We start from the raw sequence: 26,349 nt of genomic DNA on the forward strand, positions 1-26,349 counted from the left end.
GCTTATGCACGGGTTTCTTGTTCCTGACGCAATCTCTCGCGCTGCAGCTCTTCTTTTTGCATTTTTGGACGGAGAGGTTCCGAGCACCGAGAGCGAACCAGTTTAGTTGGTACGCATCAGCAACAGCAGCAGCAGCAGCAACATCATCATTCGCGCCTCTGTGCATGTGCGCCCAGGTGTGGTTGTGGCCAGCCGGGGCGGCATCCATGACCATGTTCATGACCATGACCTTGACCACCATCAGAGGAAGACCCCGCAACATGCGTTGCCGAGCTCTGCTTGAACCCAGCGGGTCCCATGGAGCTCTTGTGTCCTCCTTGGGCCAATGATGCGCTGCACGCCACGGATCACCTGTGCTCTTCGGCGCATCCCGTCCACCACCCTGCCCGAGTGCCTGTCTTGGGCCCGTTCTCTGCGCTGCTTGGGGCCTCCCAAGCATCTGTCGATTCCTTGAGCCTGTCATTCACGGGCTGCTCTGCTTATGCGTCACTCCCCTTCCTCTAGGAGCCCGTCCCGAGGAACCGCGTGCTCGCCGCCGTGCCGCCTTTTCCTTCACCACCGGGTCATGCTCCCTCTAGGCCGACTGCTCCAATGTTCCTGCGCCGTGTAACGCCCGCTCCTACCCTTCGTCCAGCCTTTCTTTTGTGAGGTTTGTTTTTTCCCTGGCAGTGCCTTCAACGGCTAGTCGTCCGATCGTTGTCTGTTCTACGACCTCCTGCTGGTGCAGCTTCTACGCTGGTGACTGGATTTACCCGGCAAGCCACTTGGTCGACCCGTTCTGCCACTGCCGCCGAACGTTCTGTACGTAGCCACCCTTCCCGCTTGTCGTCAGTCCGCAGAGTTAGCCGCCGCTGATGTTTCGCTCCCCGCTGCCTCAGGCTTCCTTTCGTCGCTGGACAACCCTGACCCACCGAGACTCGAGCCGCTCGATTAAGATATCTAGTCTCCTTAGCACCAGTCCTCACTGTTTTCTTTGATTTGGAGCTACTGCAAACCTAATCCTCCACCTGGCCTGTCAATTTGACACTTCTACCTCGACTCTCTTGACAGCAGATCCTGTTGCATACAGGGAACCTCGTCTCTTCCTTCCCTCCCGAAGGAACATCGGTGTTCCACGTCGAGAGAACGCCGACTTTTAATTCCACAAAACACACGGCCACCCTGCCACCCTGCCGAGGAAGGAGCGCCGTTGGAAACGTAACAGGCGTGGAACAGGACTCAACGCCACGACATTGACCTCGCACAAACATCCCCCGGACACGCCCCGTCCACGAGGAGACCACCCCACTTTGGGACTTGTCTTTTGTTGCTTTTGTGCTGTGCATTCTGGGCTTCGTCTGCATACTGCAAAGGCTTGCGCGCCTCGGGGCACACTGCACGATATCTGCGACCTACAAGGGTTGCCAAGGACGCCTCTAGCCGCTCCCGCCTGCTATCCTTGTTGGTTGGTCATTCGATCTTGACCACCCCGGAGTCTGTCCTACAGACAGCTTGTGTCTCTTTCTCGGTTTGGAGGGGGGCACTTAATCCTTCTGGATTATCTGACCTGCAGGCCTCTGGTCAGCTCTGCCGAACCACGACCAACAACAAACATCAAGACGATTGGATTCCAGATTGGGGTTGCCAATGATTGACGGAAGCCATTCCGTACCGCTTTCTCCACCCAGCTCGCCGCGAATGTCTGCGTACACCGCGACCCACCCCGACCCTGAATGGCATAGCCAACCCGTCAAGCCAGGTGGAGGAGTGCGTGCTCCCTCCGAAACCGCTGGAATGGGCCTCTTACACAATGCTGTTACCACTACCCAGTTCGATATCAAAGATCGACCTCCGCTACATACACATAAGAGTTATCCGTACGCTCTGAACTCAGTCAGCCACTCTCAACATGATCACCATATTTTACCGCTTGGCCAACGGGACAGAGGGAGCATCGGAAACACGGAACCATCGGATTCAGCATCCCTCAGCGTCAGTTATGGGGCATCCGCTCCGGCCAGTCCATCTTCAAGGCTGACGCCCGCTTCGCCCGGAAGCGGTGTCAAGCACGAACGGGACGATGATCTGAATGATCAAAATCTATCTGGCAGCGCTGAAGAAGGAGATCATGACAAGCCAATGACGGCTGCTGAGCTGAGAGCGCACAAACGAAAGATGAAGAGGTTTAGGTATGCCTTACACAACACCATCAAGGTTAAGGACTCTAGAGCTAGGACACCGAGTTGACACTTGCAGGCTTACCCACAATCAAACCCGGTTTTTGATGAGCGAATTCGCTCGACAAGCTCATCCTGACGCGGCCCACCGTGAACGTCTGGCGCGAGAGATTCCCGGCCTGAGTCCACGACAAGTGCAGGTTTGGTTTCAAAATAGGTTCGCACTGCCCACATCGACATAAAATCGATTATCCTAGTTGTACTGACTTGAATCTGTTAGACGAGCAAAACTCAAACGCCTTACTAGCGACGACCGCGAACGGATGATGAGGTCCAGAGCGCTTCCTGATGACTTTGACATGACGCAGGCTCTTCATTCTCCTTTTGGAACCGCTGGACACCAAAGCGTTGGAGGAACTCCAATGGCGTCTCCTGCAACATACTCTCCCAGTTTTCCTGAAGGCAACATGGTCCGACCGTTAACCGTGGACACTTTTCGACGCTTTCCTGACGGCGCTCAAATTCCGCCTGGCGGAGTCAATCCTCCTTTTGGAAGCTTCTCCTTCACGCCGCCGCAATCTGCCACTGATACGTCGTCTCCCGTGTCTGCAACCGGTGACGCCAATGCGTTTCCCTTTTCCTCACAAGGCCAAGGCATCGACGGCGCCAATCCAAGAAGATCCAACCCTTTCATTGGAGGTACTGGGCCAGCTGCTTCAAGCTTCTCATCTTTCTCGCCAATGCCCCGTGTGCAGCTCGATCGCATGGGTCGAAGCAGGGCAGAATCACTTTGCTCGCCTCTCAGGACCAGTATGTCATACAGCAATGATGGAAGCCTGAGCCAATCCACCGCACAGCCTGGAGCAACTCCCGAAGGTCCTGGGATTGGAGATCGCCAAATTCCTCAATCGACCGTGGCCGGCGGCAGTCTCCCCGGGGTGACTTCTGGGAACGTGCCCTATGGATTGGGCTATTCATGTGAGTTTTGCTGTGGCGCTTGATGATTCCCTACTGACCATGCGGTAGACAATCAGATGCCTGGGTTTGAATCTTCGCGGATGCGCTCGATGAGCTCCACCCTGCCCCGTCGGATAGAACTGAGTCAACAAAGCGCACACTATAATGCCAGCCGTACCGCCCCCACTAATCCACAGTCGGCTACTCTTCCTAATTACCAGACTTCGCCGCTGGGAACACCGAGCTCTTACCCAAATCCTTCGATGATGAGCACTCCACACAGCGTTGGCTCTTTCAATAGCTCTCCGTCGTTTACCGAGCCAAACTACAACGCCCCGTCTGGGTCACAGGGCGACCCGTACGCGATAGGGAATATACTGGGTGACGGGATTGCCGACCCTCAGCATGCTGAATCCAAGGGCCCTGCCGGTGTGCAGATTCCTCAGCATTACTAGATGAGCGAGGGTCAGCATGCCCTTGCAACTCGAGTCGAGCACCAAATACGAGCGTAAACGACAAGTGTACCCTCGGTCTCTTCCGACCCAACCCTCCGGACGACGTCTCTGCTTTCACTTGTACGAATCCCTTTGGCCACGAGTAAACGAGGTCCACACCTTGTCCGCCATCGATACATCCAAAAGCATTGTTTTCAGGACATATATATCGTTTCCAATCGAATACCGTGTACAAACCTCGGCCTTTTCAAGCATACACAGGAGCATCACCAGCAAAAACCCCGTACAACATCCGTTGCGTCTCCGGGCATCTTCAGTACATCCATTGAGCTGGAACTCTCGCCCGTTTTGGTGGCTTCACCATCTTCGATCGGGTGGAATTCCGGACATTCGTGACAATCTTCCGGATTCTTCCATCCCTGTCCGTTCTCCTTCGAACAACCTCTTTCTGGCGGCAGACTTTATTATCCTTCGACCTCGAAATCCCTTTCTCGACTCGCCCTTCTCTCTGCTTGCCGTGTACAACTAGCTTGTCCTTCTTCCATGTTTCAGCCGTTTCCCCTCGTCTTCAACTCTTATTTTCGGCGCGGAGCGTCATACCCCTTTATCTCCCTCGCCAAACTCCTTGTTTGAATCGGAGATTTCACCGACGCTCCGCTCCTGGTCTTTCTGGTTTCGAGCGCCTCAGTATCCATCGTCGTTTGTTTCGGGCTTTACTTTTGGCCCTGTCGTATTTTTCCTGTTTGGGTGTTTGTTGCGGTGAGCGGACTTCTCCCTGTGTGAATTGGATTGTCTCTTCTCTCGGCCTATAGTCCCTAGTGCACATACTACGGTATTATATTTGTTTTTGGCAGGCCGAGCTGTATTTACATACAAAAATACAACAACAACAACACGCGATGACACCTTGTATTGGATTGGATGGCTTGCAATTTCAACCAATTGAAAATAGCGAGTTGCGAACAGCAACAAGAAAAACGCCTTTATCAACAACTTCTCGGCTGTCCGGCCCCGCTCGTGTTGGTTACAATGACATTCCTTGAAAACCTTCGCGGGTATAACTCACTGACGTCGTGCCGCTGCCGCTGCCGCCTCCCAAATCTTGACGGCAGTCCAAGCGTAACTTTTTGGCTATTCGCAGTCTAAAAAAGCAGATGCTGAACACATAGCTTAGGTACGTCCCGCCGCCGCCGCCGTCCGGCAGCGCTCCCGAATCCGAGTACATCTCCCGCCGTCAACCTTTCGCACGTCTTCTCTTTTGTCGACTTGACTCGTCCTCCCGCGAGATATCAGCTCGACTCGCTCACCACACCACTCCCTCCCTCCGTGCAACGTCGTCGTCTCTGCGGAGCGGCCCTCCCACCCACCCACCAGCCAACTCAACCCATGCCAGTCTTCCAGCAGCAGGTCAGCAACCAAGCAGACAGGCCACCCATCCCATCCCAAGTCGACGGCCTCACAGCGCGCACGCACCACGCCTTGACTCTTCCATGCCGCCACCGCCGCCCGTCTTATTTTTTCCCTGCCTGCTTGTCCAGTGTGTCCGCCTTGTTCATTTCTCGCCCCCCTATCCTTTTTTTTTTTTTTTTTTTTTTCCTCCTCCTTCCTTTCGTTCCCGTGCTTCTTCGGCCGTTGCCGCTCGCATCAGTCACATCACACAGACACAGACACAGACACAGACGACGGATTGACCGCACGCGCCCCGCGCCCGGCGCCCGCGCACGCGCGCGTTTCGAGCGCGTCTTCCCTGTCTTCGACTGCATATTTGTCCCTCCCCTTCTCATTCCGTGGAGGGCTCCAATCGCAACGCCGCCCCCGACGCCACCAGCGAACTGTGTTTCTTTCCTTCGTTCCTTCCTTCTATCCGTGCTTCATTCGATCATGTACGGCGCCCCGCCGGCACCAGTCAATCCTGCTGCCATGTAGTTAGTCAGATGTTGGCAGCCGTCCAGTCCAGTCCCTGATTCTGGCTCTTCAAGGCACGCTGTCGTCATTGTCACGCTACGCGCCCACTTGGCGCGCGGCGGCGGCGGTGGCGGCGCGCTGGTCGCATGTGGGTGTTGACTGTCTACTGCCGCTGCTGGTGGTCCTTCTGGGCAGGTCCCCATCGTGCTGTGCTATACTTAGCTCCGAATGTCTCTTGTACCTGCAGTAGTGGCTGCCACTTGACTCGGCCGCTCACGACCGCTGAGTAGCCGTGGAGCACCAGCACAGCATTGAAGACTCGTACTAGACAGCCAGCTAGTCAGACCGCTTGCTCCCGGCGCAATAAACCGTACTTCACGGCCTCTCTATCGTGGCCGTCGTGGCCGCGCGTATCCACCTGCCATTTTAAACACGGATCGAGCTAGGCAGAGGAGGGACGTTTGCTCGTCCGTCCGTCCATCTCTCGTCTCCTGCCTCTCCAGGCTTTTGCGTGATCCTCGCCGGGAACGTGGACGCTTTGATCCGACGTCGTCTCACAGGCGGGAGGAAGACCCTCGCCTTCCCCCTTTTCCTTCTCTCTCTGCATCTGTCTGTCTCTCGTCAGGGTTCCCCGATAACGCCAGAACGTCTTCCCAGCTCCGCCCTGACCACCCGCCACATGCTTGTTGCGCCAGAGGTCCCTTGGTCGAGATTGCTGACGGGCAGCACGGGGGACAGATCATGAGACGGCGACGATGCTGCCGTGCGGGCGGCAGGCTGCCTGGCATCCTGAAGCCCCCCAGCTCGTCCGCGGCATCGTTGCTCTCCATCCGCCGCCGATTGCAGGGTGGTTGGGTTGTTGGGAACGAGGAAACGGTCGTATGTACTGCGTTGGCTGGTCGTTGATCAACGAGAAGGGAGAGAACGGATATCCATGTCTTGCAGCCACGGAACCAGACTGTGGAGTCTTTGATCACCATTGGCGGTGTGGGTGAATACTGAGGGCTGTGATGGTGAGTGGGAGTGGCAGATGAAGTTGGTGGATGGTGCGTGTTGGCTGGGTGGTTGGCGGAGTGGTGGCGGCATCAAAAACCATCATGGCGAGTCGACTGGCTGCTCTAAGCTGCATTGGCGTGGTTCAGTATGCATTGATGAGATTTACGATCGTGGCCAGCACTCTCACGCGCGAGTCCAGTCGTTGGAAGGCAAGACAGCTTGAACTGTGCAGGCTAGAAGACGAATGACGTCGAAAAGACTGACACGCTTCTCTTCCTTTGTTTTGGATTTCTGGATACTTCCATTGTTGTCCATGTCTCCTTGTCCAGAGCAGAGAAGCCAAAAGAAAGGCATTGATCGGCGTGGGCTACGGTACACTTTTCACATATCATTCAGAAGTAGCGTCAAGACTTGTGATCACGATGTGCCAACCTCGTCACTTCCAAAACACAACATCAACACTCAAAGCCTGCCTCCTCATGATAGTACAATCGATGGTACCACACCAAAACAACGGCCCATAACTCTATCTTTCTTTTCCTCCCCATATCTCCAGCCCTCTCCTACTCCTCTCCTTTCGCGGATGAACACCGCGACACCAGCATCACCTCACCCAAGCACGCAGACACGAGGTGCATGGCGCGAGAAAAAGCATATTGATTCCACTCCATCCACATCCACATCCACACATCTCGACAGTGCGTGCGGTGTGGAGACAGCAGAAGGAGGGTGTCTGGCTATCTCGACTGGCTGAGACTACTACCGGAGGAGCAGACCAAGGGGCAAAGACGACAAGCAAAACTGCAGAGGCGAGCACCCATGCAGATATCCCGCGGCCCTCCGCAGACGCAGTGGCCGCTGGCGCGGCGAACCGCTTCGAGATGCTGTACTTGAGGGAGGAGAGAGCGTGATGGGCGTGGGCGTGACGCAGAGCAAGGGACCGTTGGCGCCAGAGAGACAGGCAGACAGACAGGGAGGTAGACAGACAGACAGACAGACAGGGAGGTAGACAGACAGACAGACAGACAGACAGGCAAGCAGGTCGTTGGTAGACAGCAGGGATGGCTCTTCCGCGAAAGAACTTCGGCTTTTCTAGAAACTTATTATTTCCTTTTCTTGCGTTGCTTGTTCTTCTCCTATGCTGAGGGGGGAGGAGTGTGTGGCGCAATGGACGGACGGCCTGATGGCTGCCTGCGTACATGCACGCATGCATGCATGTATGGCACGAGCAGCAGCGAGCGCGAGCGCTTCGTGATGTGTGAGAAGAGTGGCTGCGTCTGATCTGCTCCTGGGAAGGATTCGAGTATGGTGGTGGTAGGGCAAGTGATGGTCGGCGTGATTGATGGAATGATGGACAGGAAGTGCATGCAGGTGTCTTAGCAGGACGAACCGGCACATCTGAGCTTGTTGGATTGGACGGTCTCAAGAAGTACTCGATATTCAAACGTCGTTGTTGTCATTTTCTTGACTGTAGTCGCTCAGCTTGTCTCTGTATAGAGCCAGTGTAGATACGAAAGTGTCTTCATTTTTCCAACTGACGCCGCGTAAAGCGAGCCATGCGATTGGATATAGACTAGGCGAATCCTAAATCTGCCATCCTGCGTACCAGTCACATTTTCTCCAACGATCAACGCAAGACCCAGAAGGGGGGGCGGGTACCTTACAGCCCGTCCGCATTGCAGCTGCGCCTAAGAAGCGCTACTGTGTAGAATGCAAGGCGACGAGTTTTCCCCTTGCTTGATGGCATTCCCAGGGCAACGTCCGCTCAATCTGGCGTGCCAACACAACCCCGGGAGCGTGACAATATGCGTCCCGCGGCGGTCGAATAGGCAGTAGGCTAAGCATTTGCCGCCGTGGGGTTTGCGGGAGGGTAGCTGTCAATTAGGGTTTGGTAAGTAGATTAATGGGTTCCCCATGCGGAGACCTCGACGCGATTCGGCTGCGCTGCATTGCGTCAGCGGCGCAGACAGGTAGCGGAAACACTCTTTTTTCGAAGGGACGGAAGAAGGGGATGTGATAGACGCTCGGGACAAGCGTTGAGAGAGCAGTGGGTCTGGTCGTGATGTGAAATGCAAAGGGATTGTGGCGCTCGCAACGGGGGCAAGCAAGTGGAAGCGAGTTTTCCGGGCGCACTGGCGTAGGGCTGGACAGCTTGACTTTGGTGGCTGCTTGGTTGTGGCGACGCGCAGGATGTGGGTGTACAGACAGTGCTTCCCGTACGACACCAACGAAAAGGGGGCGTTGTTCTCGAAGGCGCCGGGAAGCACTTGGCCTTGTTTTCCGTCTCTACGGGCTGTCGTTATCGCGCTCGGTGCTTCTTTTTTGTCATGCATGCTCCGGGGTGGTTGATGAACGCTGGAATAGGCGTCCAATGGTGTTCTTTTTCTCGCTTGTTGGTTTCGCGCGTAGACGTTGTTTCTCTTCACCTCTGATTCCTTGCTTCTCTGCGCCGTTGCTTTTGGCTTCGAAACGGTGTGATGCTTGAGCCGATCATTGACCAAAAGTGTTCTTTGCTCGCTTCGATATGCGTCGTGGTGAGACAGACCTACGTATTTGACCAGGCGAGGTGTGAACGACCTTGGCTGCATGGATTTCTTTGGAGGCTTGCTATAGCGACCGACTCACAACCTGATTGTCATGGAGCCCGGTACTAAAGTCCAAACAGTCCTTTGCCGGATACTAGAAGGGCTGAAGTGCCAGGTTCGAGCTGCGCTGTGCTTGTGGAAACCGGAACGCTTCGCGTATCATCACGTGCATCAGCCATGCATCAGCCAGTCGGGCGAGTGCACGCTTGCTCTAGAGTTCGACCTTGGATTGCCTTTTGGATGGTGTTGCAAGTACGGCATTGCGGTCTCGGGGCTTTGGCCCAAATAGGTAGCGCGACTTGGGTTGGCCGAGACTTTTTCACTTTTTATCGTTTTATCTTTTTGCCGTTTTTTTTAACCTTTAATTTTGTCGAGCTGCTTACCTCGTATGGCATCGACAGCACATGTGGCTTGGGTTTGGTCGGACATTGCGGTTTGTCTTCTTATAAAGACTCTTCAAGCACAGCGGCGGGAGCACAAAAGGGTAGGACGACCACGCGAAACACGACAAACTTGCTGTTGTGCCAGCGAGGAACGCAGCGCTAGTTGCATGGCCCCAGGCGGCAACGAAATGCGGTGCAGGCCCGTATTCAAATATCCCTTGTTCTGGAATTCTTTCACTCTTTGGGACGACAGCACCGCCCCTTGGTCGCGCAAAGATCGGAGCTGTGCAAGCTTGCGAAGTAAGCACTCGGGGGCTGCGCAAAATGTTTGTCGCGAGCATCACGTTTTCAGCGGCGGAGCGTTGACGCGCCCATGGCCAAGGAGCGGGTCGGAAGGGCCGGCGGCAGGGCGCAGAAGCGTGGGGTTAATTGACGGGAAAGTAATGGAAGCTTGCCCGGATTGTCAATTAGCTGTTCAGCCAAAAGGGCGGCGGTCCAGCCTAGACTTGGTTAGCCAGGCGTTGGAAGGGCGGGGATGTTCGCTGGGAGGGAGAGCCACGGCAGGAAAATTGCAAGAATTTTGCAGCGGCGGACAAAGCTTGGCTCTCAGCGAGCAGGCAAAGAGTGGTACGGTAGAGAGAGAACCGAAGCTGCCCGTGGTGCATGGAGTGACGGGAGTCGATGGGATGATGTAAGCACCGGCAGACTGGGTGCATGTGCGTCTTGGAGATGGTTGGAACTGGAGCCTCATGGGTTGACGTCAACCGCGTGGGGTGTTGACGTCCGCCAAAAAACGGTGCATGTCGGCCTTCAGCCTGCCATGGTAGTCGTACGGCGTAGGTCGGGCACATGTACTGTAAGCAGGCCGTGACTCATGCAATGGTACATGGTGGGTGATGGTGCCCAGTGAGGCGGCCAAGACTGGGGTCGAGAGGGGTGTTGGGTAAGGTAGTCGGTGGCGAGTCGAGAGTGGGAGAGAGAGAGAGAGAGCGAGAGTGGAGTGGAGATGGGGTTTGCTGTCGACGTTTTGTTTCGAGCAGTAGGAATGAACGCGGGGACAATGCCAGACGAGACGGGATCAAAGTCGACGGTTATTAGCAGAGACTGGAGTAAGGTATTGTACCGGGATGGCGGGAGAGAGGCGTTGCGAGCGAGCGTGTGGGTGTGGGTGAGGGTGAGGCGGGGAGAGTACCCATGAGGGAGGGGAGGGCATTGTTGAATCAAAGAGAGAAGGAGATGGAAGTAGAAGATTGTTGGAGAACAAGTGCCGTGGTCATGGTGGTGAGGACCTGAGTGAGGCCTGGTCTGGTGGTGGTGGTGGTGGTGCTGCTGCTGCCGTGGGCGTCGTCTGATGAGTGTGCAGTGCAGTGCAGCCAGGTGGGTGCTAGCCGAGAAGCCGGAGATGCTCAAAAACTTTCGTCGACCGAACGCCCTTTCATCATCACCACCCTCTTCATTCTACGAAGAACCCAACCACCCTCTCCTCGCCGCGACGGTCCTTCTGCCCCTGCACGAAGAGACCGCCCCAGACATTTCGATCAGCCCTTCGTCTGTCGAAATCGTCCCTCCGCCACTTCGGCAGTCCGCGCGCTGAGCACGTCGCCCGCGTCCCACACACGTCGGTCCAGCCCATTCGTGCGCTCCGAATTTCCATCACCCAGGTGTCGACCAAGGTCCACGCCCGTCCCTCTCTTCATCGTCCGTTTAGCGCCCTGCTTTTCGTCGCTACCCTCTCCGCTCCGCTGTGCTGTGACGGCCTTTGCTCCTCGCTGCCGCTGGTTCGACCGCATTTTTGCGCATTCGACCCGACCCTCGCCCTCAACCTCACCTCGTCACCATCTCGCACCTCGACCACCCACTCCTCTCTCCCCGCAACAACCGCCAAACGGATAAATGACAAGCCCTAATCCAAAGTCGGTTCCCACAAACAACGCCGCGCAGACCGCCAACGCCGCTTCCAACAACCCTTCCGGAACGACGTCGCCCTCTGTCGCTGGCGCCGCTCAGCCCATCGCCAAGTCCTACGCAAGTGCTGCGACAAAGAAGGCCGCTTCGCCTCCCGCGATCGCCTCTAGCAGTCCTCAGGTGGCGGTGGGTAGCAATGCGGCAAACGTGAACGGCAAGGCTCAGAACCCGTCTGCCGGTCCCCCGCCCATCGCCAATGGAGCACCGTCCCACGGACGCAAATCCTCAACCATGACCATCAGCGCCGCTGGTACCACGGGTCCTATGTCCAACAATGGCAACGCTCGCCCCAACATTGCATTCGGTGCCATCAATGCTGGCGGTTCTCCTGCCATCGCTCACAGCGCCCCCCACGCTCCTCAGAACAACGCGACTCCCAACCCGAGGATCACATCTCCTGCGACATCCCCCTCGCCCATCCCTCAACCTGCTGCCAGCGGTGGTCGTCCTCCCTCCGGCTTGCAAGGCCAAGGAAACGGCCTGAGCTTCGGTTCCATGGGCGGTGAAAACGTCGGCGCAAACGTAAGTCGTAACCCTCTTTTTTTTTTTTTTTTTTTTTTCTCTTGCAGCCTCGCTCGTGTAATCGCACACGCTGACACCCAATCCTCGCAGCCTCGACCCGTCTCAATGCCCCCGCAGGGCCCTCCTATCCCGCAACCGAACCACTTGCGCCGCGAGTCTTCGCAGTCTGCTCACAGTGACATGAGTAACGCAGCTAGAAACTTTGTTCCTCAAGCTGGCCGTGGACGAGGCTACAGCCAGGGCTACAACGCACCTTCGCCTGGCCCACGGTTCAGTCAACCGATGCGCGGCCCCATGCCTGGCCAGTTCCAGGGTGGTGGTCCCATGGGATCACCCTACCGCCAGAACCGCAGTCCTGCCATGACTCCGGCAACCATGACCTCTCAGGCCCAGTTTGCCAACCAGCCGCAAATGCCGCATCCTTATTACCCGGGACAGTTCCAGCCAAATGTAACTATGCCACTTTCCTCAAACGTCTCTGAAGTCAGCGTTTTTCAAGCCGCGGTCGATTCGACGCCGGCTAGTCACCAGTCTCAAAACTCAACCATTTCAACTTCAAGTCTCTCAGCAAAGTCTGCTTCCTTCAACTCAAGTCAACGTCAAAACCAACTTGAGCAAGAGCTTTCGACTAGACTTGATTCTGTTCCCGACTTTCTTCCAGAAAACGGCGGTTTCGAAGACTTTCTGACAGTGTTAAAGGCGCAGAACTACTACGGTATGCACCCACCAGCGCATCTTGACCCGACGTCGTTCGGCCCCTACTATCAAGGCGGCTACACCATGCACCCGGGCATGGCCTACCCAGGCGCTCCCGCTCCTCCCAGCCCGCGTCCGATGAACCACCCGACGCCCCACGGGCAGCCGTTTGTCCCCGGCGCCCAGTACGCGCCGCCACACGCACCTGTCATGTCTCGCAACAGCTCGCAGGTTTCTGAACGCCCTCCTTCGACTCTTGGCCAGCCTCAGACGCCCTCGATGGCGCCCGCCAGCCACTCATCGCACACTCCGACTCAGAGCTCTTCCTCCCCCGCACCCTCTTCCTCGAACTTTACGATACCCGCGCGGACCAAGAGCAAGGGGATTGTCATCAAGAACCCCGAAGGTGAGGTTGTGACGTTTGAGAAGAAGACTTCATCTCCTGCACCTCCGGCTCCGTCCAAGTCGCCCGTCGTCGTTTCTTCCACCCCTACTCCTCCGCCGCGCGCCCCTAGCGCCTCCGACTCGAGCAAGTCTCAGCAAAAGACTGAGGCAGAGAGGCGGGCCGAATTCCAAAAGGGCTTCCAAGAGCAAATGCGCAAGACGATGGTCGCCGACGAGGCAGCGGAGAAGGCCGAAAAGGCCAAGGCTGAAGCCGAGACGGCAAAGGCCACCAAGGAGAAGGAAGAGGCCGATGCAAAGGCTGCTCAGGAGGCCAAGGACAAGGAGGCCGCTGAGATCGCTGCAAAGGAGGCCGCTGCAAAGGAGGCTGCAGCAAAGGAAGAGGCCAAGAAGGCCGAGGAGGAGCAGAAGAAGCAGGAAGAGGAGAAGAAGCAAGCCGAAGAGAAGGTCAAGGAGGAGGAGTCCAAGAAGGCTGCTGACGACAAGGCCGCCGAAGACAAGAAGGCCGAGGAAGAGCGCAAAGCCAAGGAGGAGGAAGAGCGCTGGATTGCAGAGCTCGAGGCCGCCGAGCGCGCAGAGGAGGAGCGTGAGAAGGCGTACCAGGAGAAGAAGAACAAGGCAGCCGAGGAGGCCAAGGCAAAGGAGGCTGAAAAGGCCGCCATGGCCGACGAGGAAATGAAGCGTCTCGAGCGCGAGGCCGAAGAGCGTGAACTCGCCAAAGAAAAGGGCACCGCGTCCAAGGACGAAGAGGAGGCCAAGGCCGAGGCGCAAAAGCTGTTTGCCTCCCTCAAGAAGCCATCTCTCGGTCCCGCAGCCGATGCTGCTGCCGCCGCCGAGTCGCAGACAGCCACTCCTGTGTCTGAGACAGCTTCCATGCCACCTCCAGCCCAGCCTGCGTCAAAGGTGGCTGCCGCCATCAAGTCCAAGCCTGCTGCCCTCAAGCTCGAGACCCGCAAGCCCATTGAACCCCCTGCTCCAACTCCAGGTATGCAGGCTCTCAAGTCGGCTCGCTTTTTGCAGGTCCAGAGCCAGGATATCAAGTACCCCGATGGAATCAAGTCTCCCAACCCGGCTCTGAACCAGAGCACCAAGGGCGGCCGCGGCTTGAAGTACGACAAGGACTTTTTGCTCCAATTCCAGGAGGTGTTCAAGGAGAAGCCCTCGGTCGACTGGGACACCAAAGTCAGGGAAACGGTCGGCGACGGCTCCGACTCGGCCCGTCCTCAGTCTGCGCGCACCCCCTCCGGCATGGGCGGCAGGGCAAACTCTCGCCCCATGGGCATGCCCTCTGGTCTTGGAGGACCTATGGGCAGCTTTGCACAGGGAGGTCGCACTCTTCCACCGGGCACCTCCTCGCAGCAGCGGTTCGAAATGTCTCAGGGCATGGGAACTTCTCGCCCGCCTGCTGTTGCCAACCCTCTCGCCGGCTTTCCTGGTCGTCCTGGAAGCTTCCCCATGGGTGGCCCCGTGCGCTCTGCATCTTCATACAACCCTGCAGCTAGCTCGCCTCGCTCTGGAAGCGGCCGTAAGAACGCCAGTCGTGCGGGCGGTCGTGGCCCGAGCAGGCGCGACGAAGAGCAAGCCGCAAAGAACATGCCGCTCACTGCTGGTTTGGATCTGAAGCCTCTGCAGAGGTCCCAGTCTGGCTGGGTGCCAACTAGCCTTACGCAGCCCAACACCACAGTCAACCCCGGAAACTTGGCTCCTGATGTTGTCCAGAGGAAGGTCAAGGCTGCTTTGAACAAGATGACGCCTGAGAAGTTCGACAAGATCGCCGACCAAATCCTTGAGATTGCAAAGCAGTCTGAGAATGAGAGCGACGGCCGTACGCTGCGTCAAGTCATTCAGTTAACCTTCGAGAAGGCCTGTGACGAAGCGCACTGGGCATCCATGTACGCCAAATTCTGCAAGCGCATGTTGGAGACGATGTCTTCCAACATCAAGGACGAGAACGTCCGCGACAAGAATGGTAACCCCGTCGTCGGCGGCAACCTGTTCCGCAAGTACCTCCTGAACAGGTGCCAGGAAGACTTTGAGCAGGGTTGGGAGTCCAATCTGCCCATGAACAAGAAGGAGGGCGAGACCGAAGAGGTCGCCATGCTCAGCGACGAATATTACGTTGCTGCCGCCGCCAAGAGAAAGGGTCTCGGTCTCATCCAGTTCATCGGTGAACTCTACAAGCTTGGCATGCTTACTGTCAGGATCATGCACGAGTGTGTCATGAGACTTCTCAACTTTGAAGGCATGCCCGACGAGTCCAACGTCGAGTCTCTTGTCAAGCTGCTGAAGACTGTCGGTGCCAACATGGAGGCCAACGAAGCTGGTTCACAGATGATCCGCGCCTACTTTGAGCGCATCGAAAAGGTCAAGGACATGTCTGGTCTGCCCAGCCGTCTTCACTTCATGTTGCTCGACCTTGTTGAATTGCGGAGGAAGGGCTGGAGATCGAAGGACGACGCCAAGGGCCCGAAGACGCTCCAGGAGATTCACGCAGAGGCCGTGGCCGCTCAGCACGCTGCCGAGCTGGAAAGGATGCGCAACCCCCCGCGAGGCGGCGGTGGCCGCCCTCCTGTGGGCCGCGGCGATGCTCGTTCGTTCTCGGGCGCTGGCAACATGCCTCCGCCGGACTACAAGCACAACACCCTCGGCATGGACGATCTGAGGAAGCTGTCCAAGAACGCTTCTGGCCGCACTGCCAGCTCCGGTCCCAGCTCCTTTGGCCCGTCCTCTTTGTTTGCCGGCCGTAGCAGCAGCGGTCGCAGGAACCTGGGCCCTGGTGGTGGACTCAACAGGACTGGCGATGAATCTGGTGGCTCCTCTCGTACCGGAACTCCTCCTGTGAAGGACAAGGAACCCGCTTCCACGCACCACGTCAACTCGTTCAGGTAAGCTTGACACCATCCAAATTTCCAACATATAGCTGACATGTCAATAGTGCGCTCGCAGCTCTCGAAGGCGGTGAAGATATCGCCAACGAAGCCGCCTCTCCGGAGCCAGCCAAGGTCCAGTTGGCGACCGATGCTGAGAAGAAGGAAGCTGGCCAGGCTTCCGCCAACCAGTCTTAAGTTCTTCATTCGATTCAGCATCCGCTCTTCTACGGAACGGCGGCATTCGTGTCTGGTAACTCGATTCCCTATTCTGTTGCATAGACCGGCTTGCGCATCTGACGGGCTGCATTTCCTGGGGTCTCCTTCAATTCGATGTGTTTCCAAGAAAAAGTTTCTTCCCTTTTTTCGGCACGGGCTGGGGTAAAAAGATTGGTCGCTGGTTTTCTACACCTTTCATGCACCTTTTTCTCTCTCTCTCTCTCTCTCTCTTCCTCTCTGCGATGAATTCATGTACGATGGGCTCCTTGGGGGCGTTAATGGCGGGTTGGTTTCTCTGCAGCTTCTTTTCTCTACACCCTTTGCCAATAATCATGGTTTCTGATTGATTTTGCTTGCTTGCTTGTTTGCCTGTTTTTTTCTCATCATGCAGAGGTGGGCAGTCGTCTTGAGCGGTCAGTGTATCAGACGACGACCCGAGAAGCAAGCGCTGGCCCACCAACTAACGTGGTGGTTTGCCACTGTCTTCTTCTTCTGTTTTTTCTCTCTCAGACCTGACACGCATGCCAAATCTTGTCTTGTCTGACTCGAAGACCGCACACGTTCCGTTCATATGTAGGTAGCTGCCGCAGACACAACAACAACAACACCACATCCCCGGTCACCCATCTTGCATTCGCATCAGCATCAGCTGCACACCCCCCACCCATGGCGCGCCGCATTCTTCTGATGCACTGCACGGTCTGGAGCTTTTGCAATTGGCTTTCTCTCAACCACGCCGGTTCTCCCTCGCCAGCCAGCCAGCCGGCGACTGACCCGCGCTCTGCCTGGCTCCTGGCTGCGTGTTTGCCGGCAGCAACTGGCCACGTTTCCTTCCTGGCCCCCTTTCCTCAGCCGCCCCTTTGGTACGCTCCTCACCCACCTACCCATCTCACAACCTCCAACCGACTTTTCGTCGCGTTGGGCGCGGGTGGGCGGGCCCGTGGATACGTTAACCAGTCTACTCCCGCCCTTTTTTCCGTTACCGCTTTTCGCGTTCCAAGATCAAAATGCAGTGTTCGACCGTTCCATCCCCGGCTCGTCGTTTCCTTACTTGCTTGCTTGGGCCTGTGTGCCTGTGTGCCTGTCTTCCGCTGTATAAGGCTCTTGTCTTCGTTGCTCCTGTGTTCTCCTGTTGTCCCTTTTTTTTGTCTAGTTGTTGGGCTGGTTAGCTATTACGCATATATATGCATGTATGTATGAGATGTTTGTCTGCCATGATGCGTGGGCTCTTGGTTTGTTGGTGTGGCGGTGTGTGGTGAAATGACGATGAAATGATAATGACGATGCCTTGTCTTTACTGCATCATGAGCAGCAACCCACGTAGCAGGCAACAGGCAGACAAAAGTCAACTCCACAGACTGCTACAAGTAGCGGTCGACGCAAAGTAGACCGACGTCACTGTCGCCACGATACACGTCTGACGTCCGCCCGGCACACACGCACTAGCTCCGTCTCATCAACCTCCCTCCTCCTGTCTGCCCTCCCCCTCCTATCGCGCCTCCCCTGCCTTTTCGAGGTACGTCACACAGTAGCAGCCTGGTCATTGCCGTGTTTCGCCTCGGATGACAACGTCATTATTGTACGTTACCGCTGCACCTAGCAGGTAGGTAGGTAGTCGCCGATGACACCAGACGTTTGCCTGGATGCATCACCACGCACGCAGTCACTCACTCATTGCTTCGATCGATTGTTTCGTGTTTGAAAACCAGGCCAGGCTACGAAAGAGTGTCTAGTATACGAGAGGGTACGAGCGAGGAGAGTGTGCCAGGCAGGCAGGCAGACGAGCTAGAATGACGGCAGAAGAAACAGAGAGCCAGAAACCGGAAGCAGGGCTGATGACGCTGCCTGCTGCTGCTGCCGCCGCTGCTCCAAGGTGTCAGTTTAGTCGATGCTGAGTGTATAAAGTGGTGTGCGGAGCCGCGAAACGTGTTTATCTCACTCCTGCCTGTCTCCTCTTCTGTGTGCTGTCTACCTTACCTACGTATCTACCTACCTACTTTGCATACTTTGCATACCATTGGCTCAAAAATTTTATTCGACTACGATTCACAAACGAATTGCGAACCTCAGAGCATCATTGCGAGCCTCAACAGCGGCTTTATTTTGACTCGATTCGACCAAAAACAACGAATTCATTTGTCCAGTAAACGAAAATGAGCCTGACGCAACAACCCAACGTCAACAAGAAACACCACCACGGTAGGCTGCTCCCTTGTCCCTCCCTCCATCTCTCCGACGAATACATCGAACGTTTCAATTTTCTACATGTGCCTAGCTAACACCACCAGTGCCGTCGGTCATCGCCGTCGCCGTGGGCGATGCAGTCACCGTCGTGTCGAAGGGCAGGAAGAGTGCGTGATATCCCCTTTCACGGTCTGCATTTCCTCGCTCTTGCGGCGCTGCTGCCATGGGCGAGCGAGGCGTGCGGAATGGCGATGATGACTGACGATGTGTAGGTGTGGAACATGCGACGACCAAAGCTGGTTCGAGAGTCGTGAGAGGGGGTGTGAGGGAAAGGGGGCATGCGGTGGGAGTGTGGATGGACAAGTTAGAGTGGAGGGACTACGCATAGGGCGTGAATGTGCTGCGGTGGCTGGCTTGATTGAGCATTCCTGGAGCGCATGGTTTTCCAGCGGGATGTCTTGGAGTTAATGGATTTTTAATTGATGCTGATGAAGTGTTTAAGCGCTTTATTCGTGCGACCACTGCGGCTTCTCCTTGTTCGCAAATGCCGTCATGCCTACCAAGCCACAAGTCAGCAAACGACAAGCCGCCCAGCTGCCTTGAAGTAGACTCACCAATCTTCTGGTCCTTGCTGCCAAACAGCCCGTGGAAGAGCGTCCGCTCGTGGTCATAGCCGTCCCGCAGCCCCAACTCCTGGCTCTTATTCACAGCCTCCTTTGCCGCCTTGACCGCGATGCGGCTATAGCTAGCAATCTTCTCCGCCGTGGCAATGGCACCGTCGACGCACTCGGCGGGGGTTTCGAACACCTTGGCCGCCAGCCCCCACTGCTCGGCCTGCGCGCCGGTGAAGTTGTCGCCGGTCAGGACCAGCTCCATAGCCTTTGCCTTGCCGATGGCGCGCGTCAGGCGCTGCGAGCCGCCCATGCCGGGCAGCACGCCGAGCTTGATCTCGGGCTGGCCGAAGCGGGCGCCCTTGGAGCAGTACAGGATGTCGCCCATCATGGCCAGCTCGCAGCCGCCGCCCAGCGCGTAGCCGTTGACGGCCGTGATGACGGGCTTCTTGGTCGCGTGGACGAAGTCGGTCCACATCTGGATGAAGTCGCGGCCGTAGGCGTCGGCGAAGCTCTTGTCCTTCATCTCCTTGATGTCGGCGCCCGCTGCGAAGGCCTTCTCCGAGCCTGTGATTACGGTTGCCCCGATGCTGTCGTCTTTTTCGAAGCGCCGGAGCGCGTCGCCCAGCTCGAGGCCGAGGGGGGTGAAGAGGGCATTGAGGGCTTTGGGGCGGTTGAGCGTTACTGGAACTTGTCAGAATTTTGATATTTCTGGGTGGATTATGGTTCAGTACTTAATCCAACACCTGGCTTGGGCGTGGAGACGGTTATGTGCTCGAAAGATGGAGCTGCAGAAGAGTATGGGCGAGCCACTCGCGGCAGGGATGCGGGGATGAGCGTGTAGCCGGCGCGAGTGGAGATTCGAAAGGCAGACATGTTGCAAAAGCGACAGAGAAGCGTGAACAGAGGTGGACCCAGAATGAATTGAGGACTAGCTAAGGTAAGATACGTGAGAGCTCGGGAACGGCCAAGCTGGAGCTTGTGAAGCTCAGGTCTCGAAGGAATCCCGAGGCAAGCCGACGTGCACTGGCTTGCGTCATGGTGCCGGGGCCCGTTTGGCCGCCCCGGGCACCAGACTGCCTTAGTCAGCCGTCGGGGATGCAAACACTGCAAACTTGGCGATCCATGCCCCAGGCACTCAGGCACTCAGGCCAGGGTCGCTTGTGCTGCGACTGGCGACCTGGCAAAGTTGGGGGGCAGCTCCAACCAAATCTCTCTGCTGTAAACGCGTTCGCATCTCATCCCCTCGGTCGTGCTTGCGGGAGTAACGGTCTATTCTTCTTGTCCAACCTTTTTGGACGCTCGTCTCCGCCGTCACATCCAGTCCTCCCTCTCGCCCGCCGTCCGACGAATCAACTACCGCACGCTGTTCCAAACCCGGCGCAGTCTCGATCCATCCGCCCCCCCAGTCGGTCGTCGACGATTTTTCCCACTCGCGCGACCATGATGGATGCGCCTGAGCCCGACACGCCCTTTGCGGCTGTGAGCGCGCAGACGACCAAGTTTGGCCAGGTAAGAATGGCTTTGTTCCCGACGCTGCTCGGCGCGCGCTGACGGGTCGGGTCGCCCAACAGATTTATCAAGCCTATCTCGACAAGTCGACGCCCTTCATCGTGCAAAGATGGGTGGGCACCGCCGTGCTATTCCTCGTCTTCGGCCTGAGAATCATCTTTGCTCAGGGATGGTACATTGGTAAGGACGCGCGCATGGTCGCTTTTGTAACTGGAGGGCGCGTGGCTGACGTCAAGCGCAACAGTTGCCTACTCGCTCGGAATCTACCTGCTGAACCTCTTCCTCGCCTTCATCTCGCCCAAATTCGACCCCGCGCTGGAACAGGATGAGGGCATGGAGGACGGCACGGCTGGCGGACTGCCGACCAAGGAAGAAGACGAGTTCAGGCCGTTTGTGAGACGGCTGCCCGAGTTCAAGTTCTGGTACTCGGCGACCAAGGCCATTGCCATTGGGTTCCTCTGCACCTGGTTCGAGATGTTTGACCTGCCCGTCTTCTGGCCTGTGCTCGTCGTCTACTGGTTGATTCTCTTCCTCTTGACAAGTAAGTGCACCGGGGGACTAATCTTTGACATGTCTTTTCTAACCATGTCACAGTGAGGAGGCAAATTCAGCACATGATCAAGTACCGCTACGTGCCGTTCACGGTGGGCAAGAGGCAGTTCCGCGGCAAATAGGCGCGTGGCGCAGGAGCCGAGCTGGTCGAGTGGAGTGGTCCCAAAAGCGTAATTGACGGAGTCGAGTTGGGGCTACCATGGAGGGAGCACGGCAGCGTTGACGAATTTCCGACTTCCCCCGAGGCATGGCACGGAGTAATTGGAGTGTACAACAAGCTAAGAGCCGGACAGTGGGAGGTGTAGGTACGACAATTTATTCTGCGGAAAAAGAGACGCGAGGATAATTTTGCTACTTCTAGGATGGTGCGATGCGATGCAAGAGATGTTCGTCAACAAAATGACGGGCGCACAATTGGCCGTTGGGCGGGTACAAAAGTCAGTCAGTAGATGAAGAGCCGCAGGGACTTTCAACGTCCGGTCGTGGGTGGTCCAAGTCGTGCTCTGGCCGCACGTCCTCATTGGCTCGCGTGGCAGACGATCCCCCGCCAGGCTGCCCCTCAACACCAGGCGGTCGTGCACATGGCATCTGCGCTTGCTTTGACAGGCCCGAAGCCCTGGAGCAGGTGGCCTTCTCGCCGTCTGTCCCCAGCCCCAGCAGAGCCTCTCCATGTGCTGCCGATGATAGGCCCTCGACTCAACCGCTGCCCATCATGTCCTGTGATCTTCTGAAGATTCGTCCTCCACGCGCCTGCCGACCATGTCAAATATATCTGCCTCCGCCTCCGCCTCCGGGCCCTCTTGATACTCTCTCCTGCATCGCTCTTCAACAACATGGCGTCCACCTCCGTGCCCTTCTTCCCCGGGCTCAGCCTCCCCATCGACCCCGTCACCCACCTTCCCTTCATTCTTCTTGCTCTGGTCCTTTTTGTTCTTCTCGTTTTCCTTTATGCCTTGAGAGATACCCAAGATACCCGTCAAAAGCCTTCCAACTCCCTCCACGCCTACATCAGGTTTGTCTGGGGCTGCTTCCTCAAGCCCCACACCGGAGACGGCACCCGCAACCAGCAGGACGCCCTCGAGAGCTTCTACCAGGCCCAGGCCTCCGTCTACGATGCCACTCGCGCCAGGCTGCTCAGCGGCCGCGACGACATGCTCGCCCTGGTCGCTGCTCAGCTCAAATACAAGGTCGATGCTGGCATCCTCCCGGGAAAGCCAATATGGATCGATGTAAACACTTGCTTGCCCCTCCCCCATCCCACCTTTTTTTTTTTTTTTACTGACAAGCCCCCCAGATTGGCGGCGGCACTGGCTGGAACATTGAGCAAATGGCCAAGTTCCTCGACGTCCCCGAATTCTTCCGCTCCGTCTACGTCGTCGATCTTTCCCCCTCGCTGTGCGAGATTGCCCGCAACCGCTTCGCTCGCCTGGGCTGGAAAAACGTCAAGGTGGTATGCCAGGACGCGCGCTCGTTCCGCGTCGAAGACCACGAGGTCGTGCCGTCGGACGAGCGGTCATTGGTGCGAGTCAATTCGGGCGAGTACGCTGCCGACGGCAGGAAGAAGACGCTCGGCGCCGAACTCGTAACCATAAGCTACGCCCTGTCCATGATTCCCGAGTACTACTCGGCCATCGACTCCATCTCGTCGCAGCTGTCTCCCAACGGCATCGTCGGCGTCATTGACTTTTACGTCCAGAGCCGCGTCGAGTTCCAGAGCCGCAACTATGTCGGCGGCGTCATCGATAGGCACTGCATGTGGCTGTCGCGCGTCTTTTGGCGGACTTGGTTTGAGATTGACCGCGTGAATCTCGAGCCGGCCAGGAGGGTATGTTTTTGAAGCCAGTCTGACGGACATTTCTGACTCGGCCAGGACTATCTCGAGTACAAGTTCGGCACCATCCTCAACATCAACGCCCGCAACCATCTCCTCGGTGTGCGCATCCCCTACTACGTGTGGATCGGCTGCTCCAAGGACAGCGGCACCTCGCCGTCCAAGCTAGCCGAAGTCGACGCTGCTGCCACCGAGTCCCCCTTCCTGTCCGCTCTGGACCTCCAAGCACGCACCTCGGGTCGGCTCGACAGTGGCGTGGAGCTTCACTCCAAGGCGTACGAATCGGCCATTGTCAACTTGGCCGCAAGTCTTCCCCTGCCCGCTAGCTGGTACCAGAACCACCACTGGAGAATATACTACGACGCCCAGCTGCCGAAGCACAGGCAGTTCAAGGATCAGTACATCTACGCATTCACGTGGGAGGACAGCCGCGAGGACGCCAAGCTGCTCCAGGTCAAGTCCAGCGACGTCATTCTGGCCATTACCAGCGCCGGCGACAACATCCTGTCCTTTGCTCTGGAGAAGCCCAAGCGTATCCACGCAGTCGACCTCAAGTGAGCCTCGATTCTCCTGCACTCCTTGATTTCTTGCTGACCCCTCCCCCTAGTCCCACCCAAAACCACCTGCTCGAACTCAAGGTCGCCGCCTTCACGGCCCTCGGCTACGCCGACGTGTGGAAGATATTCGGCGAGGGCAAGCACGAAGCCTTCCGCGACCTGCTCATCAACAAGCTCAGCCCGCACATGTCGAGCCTGGCGTTCGAGTACTGGCTGCGCAACGGGCCGGGGGCGTTCGCGGCGGCGGGCAAGGGGCTGTACGCGACGGGCGGGTCCGGGCAGGCGCTGCAGCTGGTGGGCTGGATCCTGCGGCTGATGGGGCTCAGCGAGGAAGTCAAGAAGCTGTGCGCGGCCGGCACGCTCAACGAGCAGCGCGAGATCTGGAATCGCAGCGTGCGCAAGGTGCTGCTGTCGCGGCTGCTCAGCTGGGGCGTCATCAGCAACGAGAAGTGGCTGTGGAAGGCGCTGGGCGTGCCGCCGAACCAGCGCAACCTGATCGAGCAGGACTTTGTGCGGCTCAACAGCAACGAGCACCCCAACCCCAACAGCACGGCGAGCTCGACGCAGCACCGCAAGGACGACCACAGCATCCCCAGCGGCGTGCGCTCCGGCCACGCCATCTGGGAGTACGCCGTCAACACGCTCGACCCGCTGGTGCAGCACACGCTGCTCAGCAGCGACAACCACTACTATCTGCTCACGCTCCTTGGACACTACACGCAGCGCAGCCACCCCACCTACCTCTCGCCGAAAGCGCACATCAAGCTCAGCAAGCCGGGCGCCTTCGACGGCCTGCGCATCCACACGGACGAGCTCAACGAAGTCTTCGCGCGCATGTCGCCCGGCACCCTCACCATCGCCGTCGTCATGGACTCGATGGACTGGTTCGACGAGGCGTCCGACGCCGCGGCTGATCAGGTGCGTGCCCTCAACCGCGCGCTGCGCATGGGCGGCCGCGTCATGCTGCGCAGCGCGGCGCTGGCGCCGTGGTATGTGCGCGTCTTCGAGGCCAACGGCTTCCGCGGCAAGAGGGTGTCGGCGCGCATGCCGGGCGCGTGTGTCGATAGGTCTGTTTCTCCTCTCCCTCTTCCTACTTCTCCTCGTTCTGTGGCGCATTCGCTGACTTGCGCGAAAGGGTTAACATGTACGCGTCGACGTGGATATGCACCAAGGTTGCGTCGATTGATCCTGCGGCGGAGCCGGAGAATGTCGATGGCATGGGTAATCCGATGGAGAGGCTGAAAATCTGATGACCGTACTATTTGGTCTCTCTCTTAGCGTTGTCTTTTACGTTTTTGGTTTGAAGGTTTGAAGATTGGGAGGGGGTTGGATAGGTAGGTATGAGAGATAGAGAGACAGAGGAGGGAAGCAAAGAGGAAGGACTGTGAGATGAGATATGAGACATGCTGCCTCGTTGCCTTGTTGCGTTTAGATTTAGAGTCGTATACCACGCCGCTGCTACTCTTCGTAGTGCCATAGCTTGAATTGGATCAGTACAATGCTTTACTGCAGGCGTGTGTGATGGTGCTTCAAAACGGAGGGGAGGGGAGGGGCGGGGTCGGGGTGTGGGTTGCGTTGGTTGATGCTGACCCGCGACTGTGTTGTGCTGGGAGCTGAGGCGTGTGGTGTGCAAAAGGGGAAGTTGGAAAAAGAAGTATATGGTCTAGTCTCCCGCGTAAAGACAATGAAGGCAGCAGTGTTGTTGCGGACCCGCAACTGGGCCTTGCTAGGGAGGGCTGCATGTTCAACATTAGCATTGAATCTGGTAGTGGCCATGCTGTTGCGGTACGGTGTTGGTAAGGCATAAGTACAGTGCGGACACGGTATCTGTGCAAGTCACGTCCAGACGAGCGGCACGGAGGGTGCGCGAGTTTGCTGGAGTTGCTGATCCGCTGGGTTGCGTTGGGCAGTTTGGGTGTTGGCTCGTAGAAAGCGAGAACGGCGAGGACCGCGATTTTTTTGATGCAAAATGGAACCGTGATATCGTTGAATTGGAGGAATCCTGATCATTGGACTGCGGTGTGGATGTGGAATCTGTTTGACTGCCGTTTGCTCGACTGATTCGGCGGCTGTCCACCATTCCCGAAAACACTCGCGGAGACGGACGACTCCGGTGCTGGGGCTCTCCTCGTCTCTCGTGCTCGGACGAGGTCACGCAGTGCACGCACCTTCAATCCCAAATCTTGAACTGGAAAAGCCACAAGGTACTTTTTGCAGACATGCGAATCATTTTTGTCTTATCAAACGATTCCCCGAAAAACCCAGAAACCTGAGGGTGTTGTAGCGCCCCAGCACCTGAAAGGCCACCACCACCACCGCCATGACCAACGATCCATGCATCCCTTTCCCCTCGTCTGCCGCCGCTTTAACGGTACGACTTTTGGTATCTCGCGCGGGCACCGGGACCGCCGAACTTCTTGGGCTCGCACCTCCTGTTGTCGGCGACGAGGAGGGTCCTGTCGTACTGGGCGAGGGCCTGCTTGAGCTGGTTCTTGGAGTGCTCGTCGACGTACTTCTGGTAGTAGGCGATCTGTTGTGCCGCGAGTTAGTCATTTCGATGCTTCGAGGTCTTGGGCCGCTTTGATTCCCTATGTCTTTTTTTGGGAAGCGACGAGAGAGAAAGAGAGAGACGTACGATCGACTTGGCGATGGCCTGGCGGATGGCGTAGACCTGGGAGGTGTGACCACCACCGGAGACGCGGACGCGGATGTCAACGTTGGCTGTATCGGGCTGTCAGTTCCTCTGCGCCTTGGTTGATTGTTGGCGCCTGGAGATGAACGCACCGAACTTGTCGAGGCCGAGGATCAGGACGGGCTCGTAGACCTTGAAGCGCAGGACCTGGGGCTCAACGAGCGAGAGGGGCTTGCCGTTGACCTTGATGAGGCCCTTGCCGGCCTTGCAGTGGGCGACAGCGGTAGCCGTCTTCTTCTTGCCGAAGCATTGCACACTCTGGGTGGAGGCCATGTTGGTTGGATGGATGGCGCGGTAACGGT

At 57.2% G+C, this 26,349-nt stretch overlaps 9 protein-coding genes across 9 annotated transcripts; 6 read left to right on the top strand and 3 right to left on the bottom strand.

Annotated features, from left to right (window-relative positions):
• Positions 1-1,485: 1,485 nt before the first annotated feature.
• On the top strand, positions 1,486-3,910 carry J3D65DRAFT_153243 (uncharacterized protein). The gene is made up of 4 exons (XM_066794107.1): positions 1,486-2,168; positions 2,236-2,373; positions 2,437-3,134; positions 3,183-3,910. Exons 1-4 carry the CDS (start codon positions 1,627-1,629, stop codon positions 3,566-3,568), a joined length of 1,764 nt encoding a protein of 587 aa, XP_066650581.1. The 5' UTR covers positions 1,486-1,626; the 3' UTR covers positions 3,569-3,910.
• Positions 3,911-7,997: 4,087 nt separating this feature from the next.
• Positions 7,998-9,249, bottom strand: J3D65DRAFT_153352 (uncharacterized protein). Its single transcript, XM_066794110.1, has one exon. The coding sequence runs from the start codon at positions 9,055-9,057 to the stop codon at positions 8,347-8,349; it is 711 nt and encodes a 236-aa protein (XP_066650582.1). The 5' UTR covers positions 9,058-9,249; the 3' UTR covers positions 7,998-8,346.
• Positions 9,250-10,189, top strand: J3D65DRAFT_153346 (uncharacterized protein). The gene has a single exon (XM_066794109.1). The coding sequence runs from the start codon at positions 9,443-9,445 to the stop codon at positions 10,130-10,132; it is 690 nt and encodes a 229-aa protein (XP_066650583.1). The 5' UTR covers positions 9,250-9,442; the 3' UTR covers positions 10,133-10,189.
• A 699-nt stretch (positions 10,190-10,888) lies between these two features.
• J3D65DRAFT_640936 (translation initiation factor 4F, ribosome/mRNA-bridging subunit) lies at positions 10,889-16,411 on the top strand. The gene is made up of 4 exons (XM_066801842.1): positions 10,889-11,924; positions 12,015-12,374; positions 12,624-15,907; positions 15,958-16,411. Exons 1-4 carry the CDS (start codon positions 11,331-11,333, stop codon positions 16,085-16,087), a joined length of 4,368 nt encoding a protein of 1,455 aa, XP_066650584.1. The 5' UTR covers positions 10,889-11,330; the 3' UTR covers positions 16,088-16,411.
• On the top strand, positions 16,412-17,335 carry J3D65DRAFT_640938 (uncharacterized protein). Its single transcript, XM_066801843.1, has one exon. The coding sequence runs from the start codon at positions 16,775-16,777 to the stop codon at positions 17,306-17,308; it is 534 nt and encodes a 177-aa protein (XP_066650585.1). The 5' UTR covers positions 16,412-16,774; the 3' UTR covers positions 17,309-17,335.
• Positions 17,336-18,779: 1,444 nt separating this feature from the next.
• On the bottom strand, positions 18,780-19,914 carry J3D65DRAFT_153415 (ClpP/crotonase-like domain-containing protein). Its single transcript, XM_066794111.1, has 3 exons — positions 19,638-19,914; positions 18,907-19,587; positions 18,780-18,848 (listed from the first exon to the last, which is right to left on the bottom strand). Exons 1-3 carry the CDS (start codon positions 19,777-19,779, stop codon positions 18,799-18,801), a joined length of 873 nt encoding a protein of 290 aa, XP_066650586.1. The 5' UTR covers positions 19,780-19,914; the 3' UTR covers positions 18,780-18,798.
• Positions 19,915-20,085: 171 nt separating this feature from the next.
• J3D65DRAFT_640947 (rer1 protein-like protein) lies at positions 20,086-21,554 on the top strand. Its single transcript, XM_066801844.1, has 4 exons — positions 20,086-20,415; positions 20,478-20,595; positions 20,660-20,956; positions 21,010-21,554. The coding sequence occupies exons 1-4, from the start codon at positions 20,347-20,349 to the stop codon at positions 21,087-21,089; spliced, it is 564 nt and encodes a 187-aa protein (XP_066650587.1). The 5' UTR covers positions 20,086-20,346; the 3' UTR covers positions 21,090-21,554.
• J3D65DRAFT_640949 (uncharacterized protein) lies at positions 21,555-24,745 on the top strand. Its single transcript, XM_066801845.1, has 5 exons — positions 21,555-22,196; positions 22,262-22,792; positions 22,838-23,352; positions 23,406-24,422; positions 24,491-24,745. The coding sequence occupies exons 1-5, from the start codon at positions 21,801-21,803 to the stop codon at positions 24,603-24,605; spliced, it is 2,574 nt and encodes an 857-aa protein (XP_066650588.1). The 5' UTR covers positions 21,555-21,800; the 3' UTR covers positions 24,606-24,745.
• Positions 24,746-25,720: 975 nt separating this feature from the next.
• Positions 25,721-26,320, bottom strand: J3D65DRAFT_561482 (40S ribosomal protein uS9; the record flags this gene model as incomplete). Its single annotated transcript, XM_066797519.1, has 3 exons — positions 25,721-25,885; positions 25,991-26,076; positions 26,140-26,320. 3 exons carry the CDS (start codon positions 26,318-26,320, stop codon positions 25,721-25,723), a joined length of 432 nt encoding a protein of 143 aa, XP_066650589.1.
• Positions 26,321-26,349: the final 29 nt, after the last annotated feature.

This window comes from Phyllosticta citribraziliensis (assembly GCF_038025025.1).
Source record: "Phyllosticta citribraziliensis strain CPC 17464 chromosome Unknown J3D65scaffold_14, whole genome shotgun sequence".
Classification (NCBI taxonomy): domain Eukaryota; kingdom Fungi; phylum Ascomycota; class Dothideomycetes; order Botryosphaeriales; family Phyllostictaceae; genus Phyllosticta; species Phyllosticta citribraziliensis.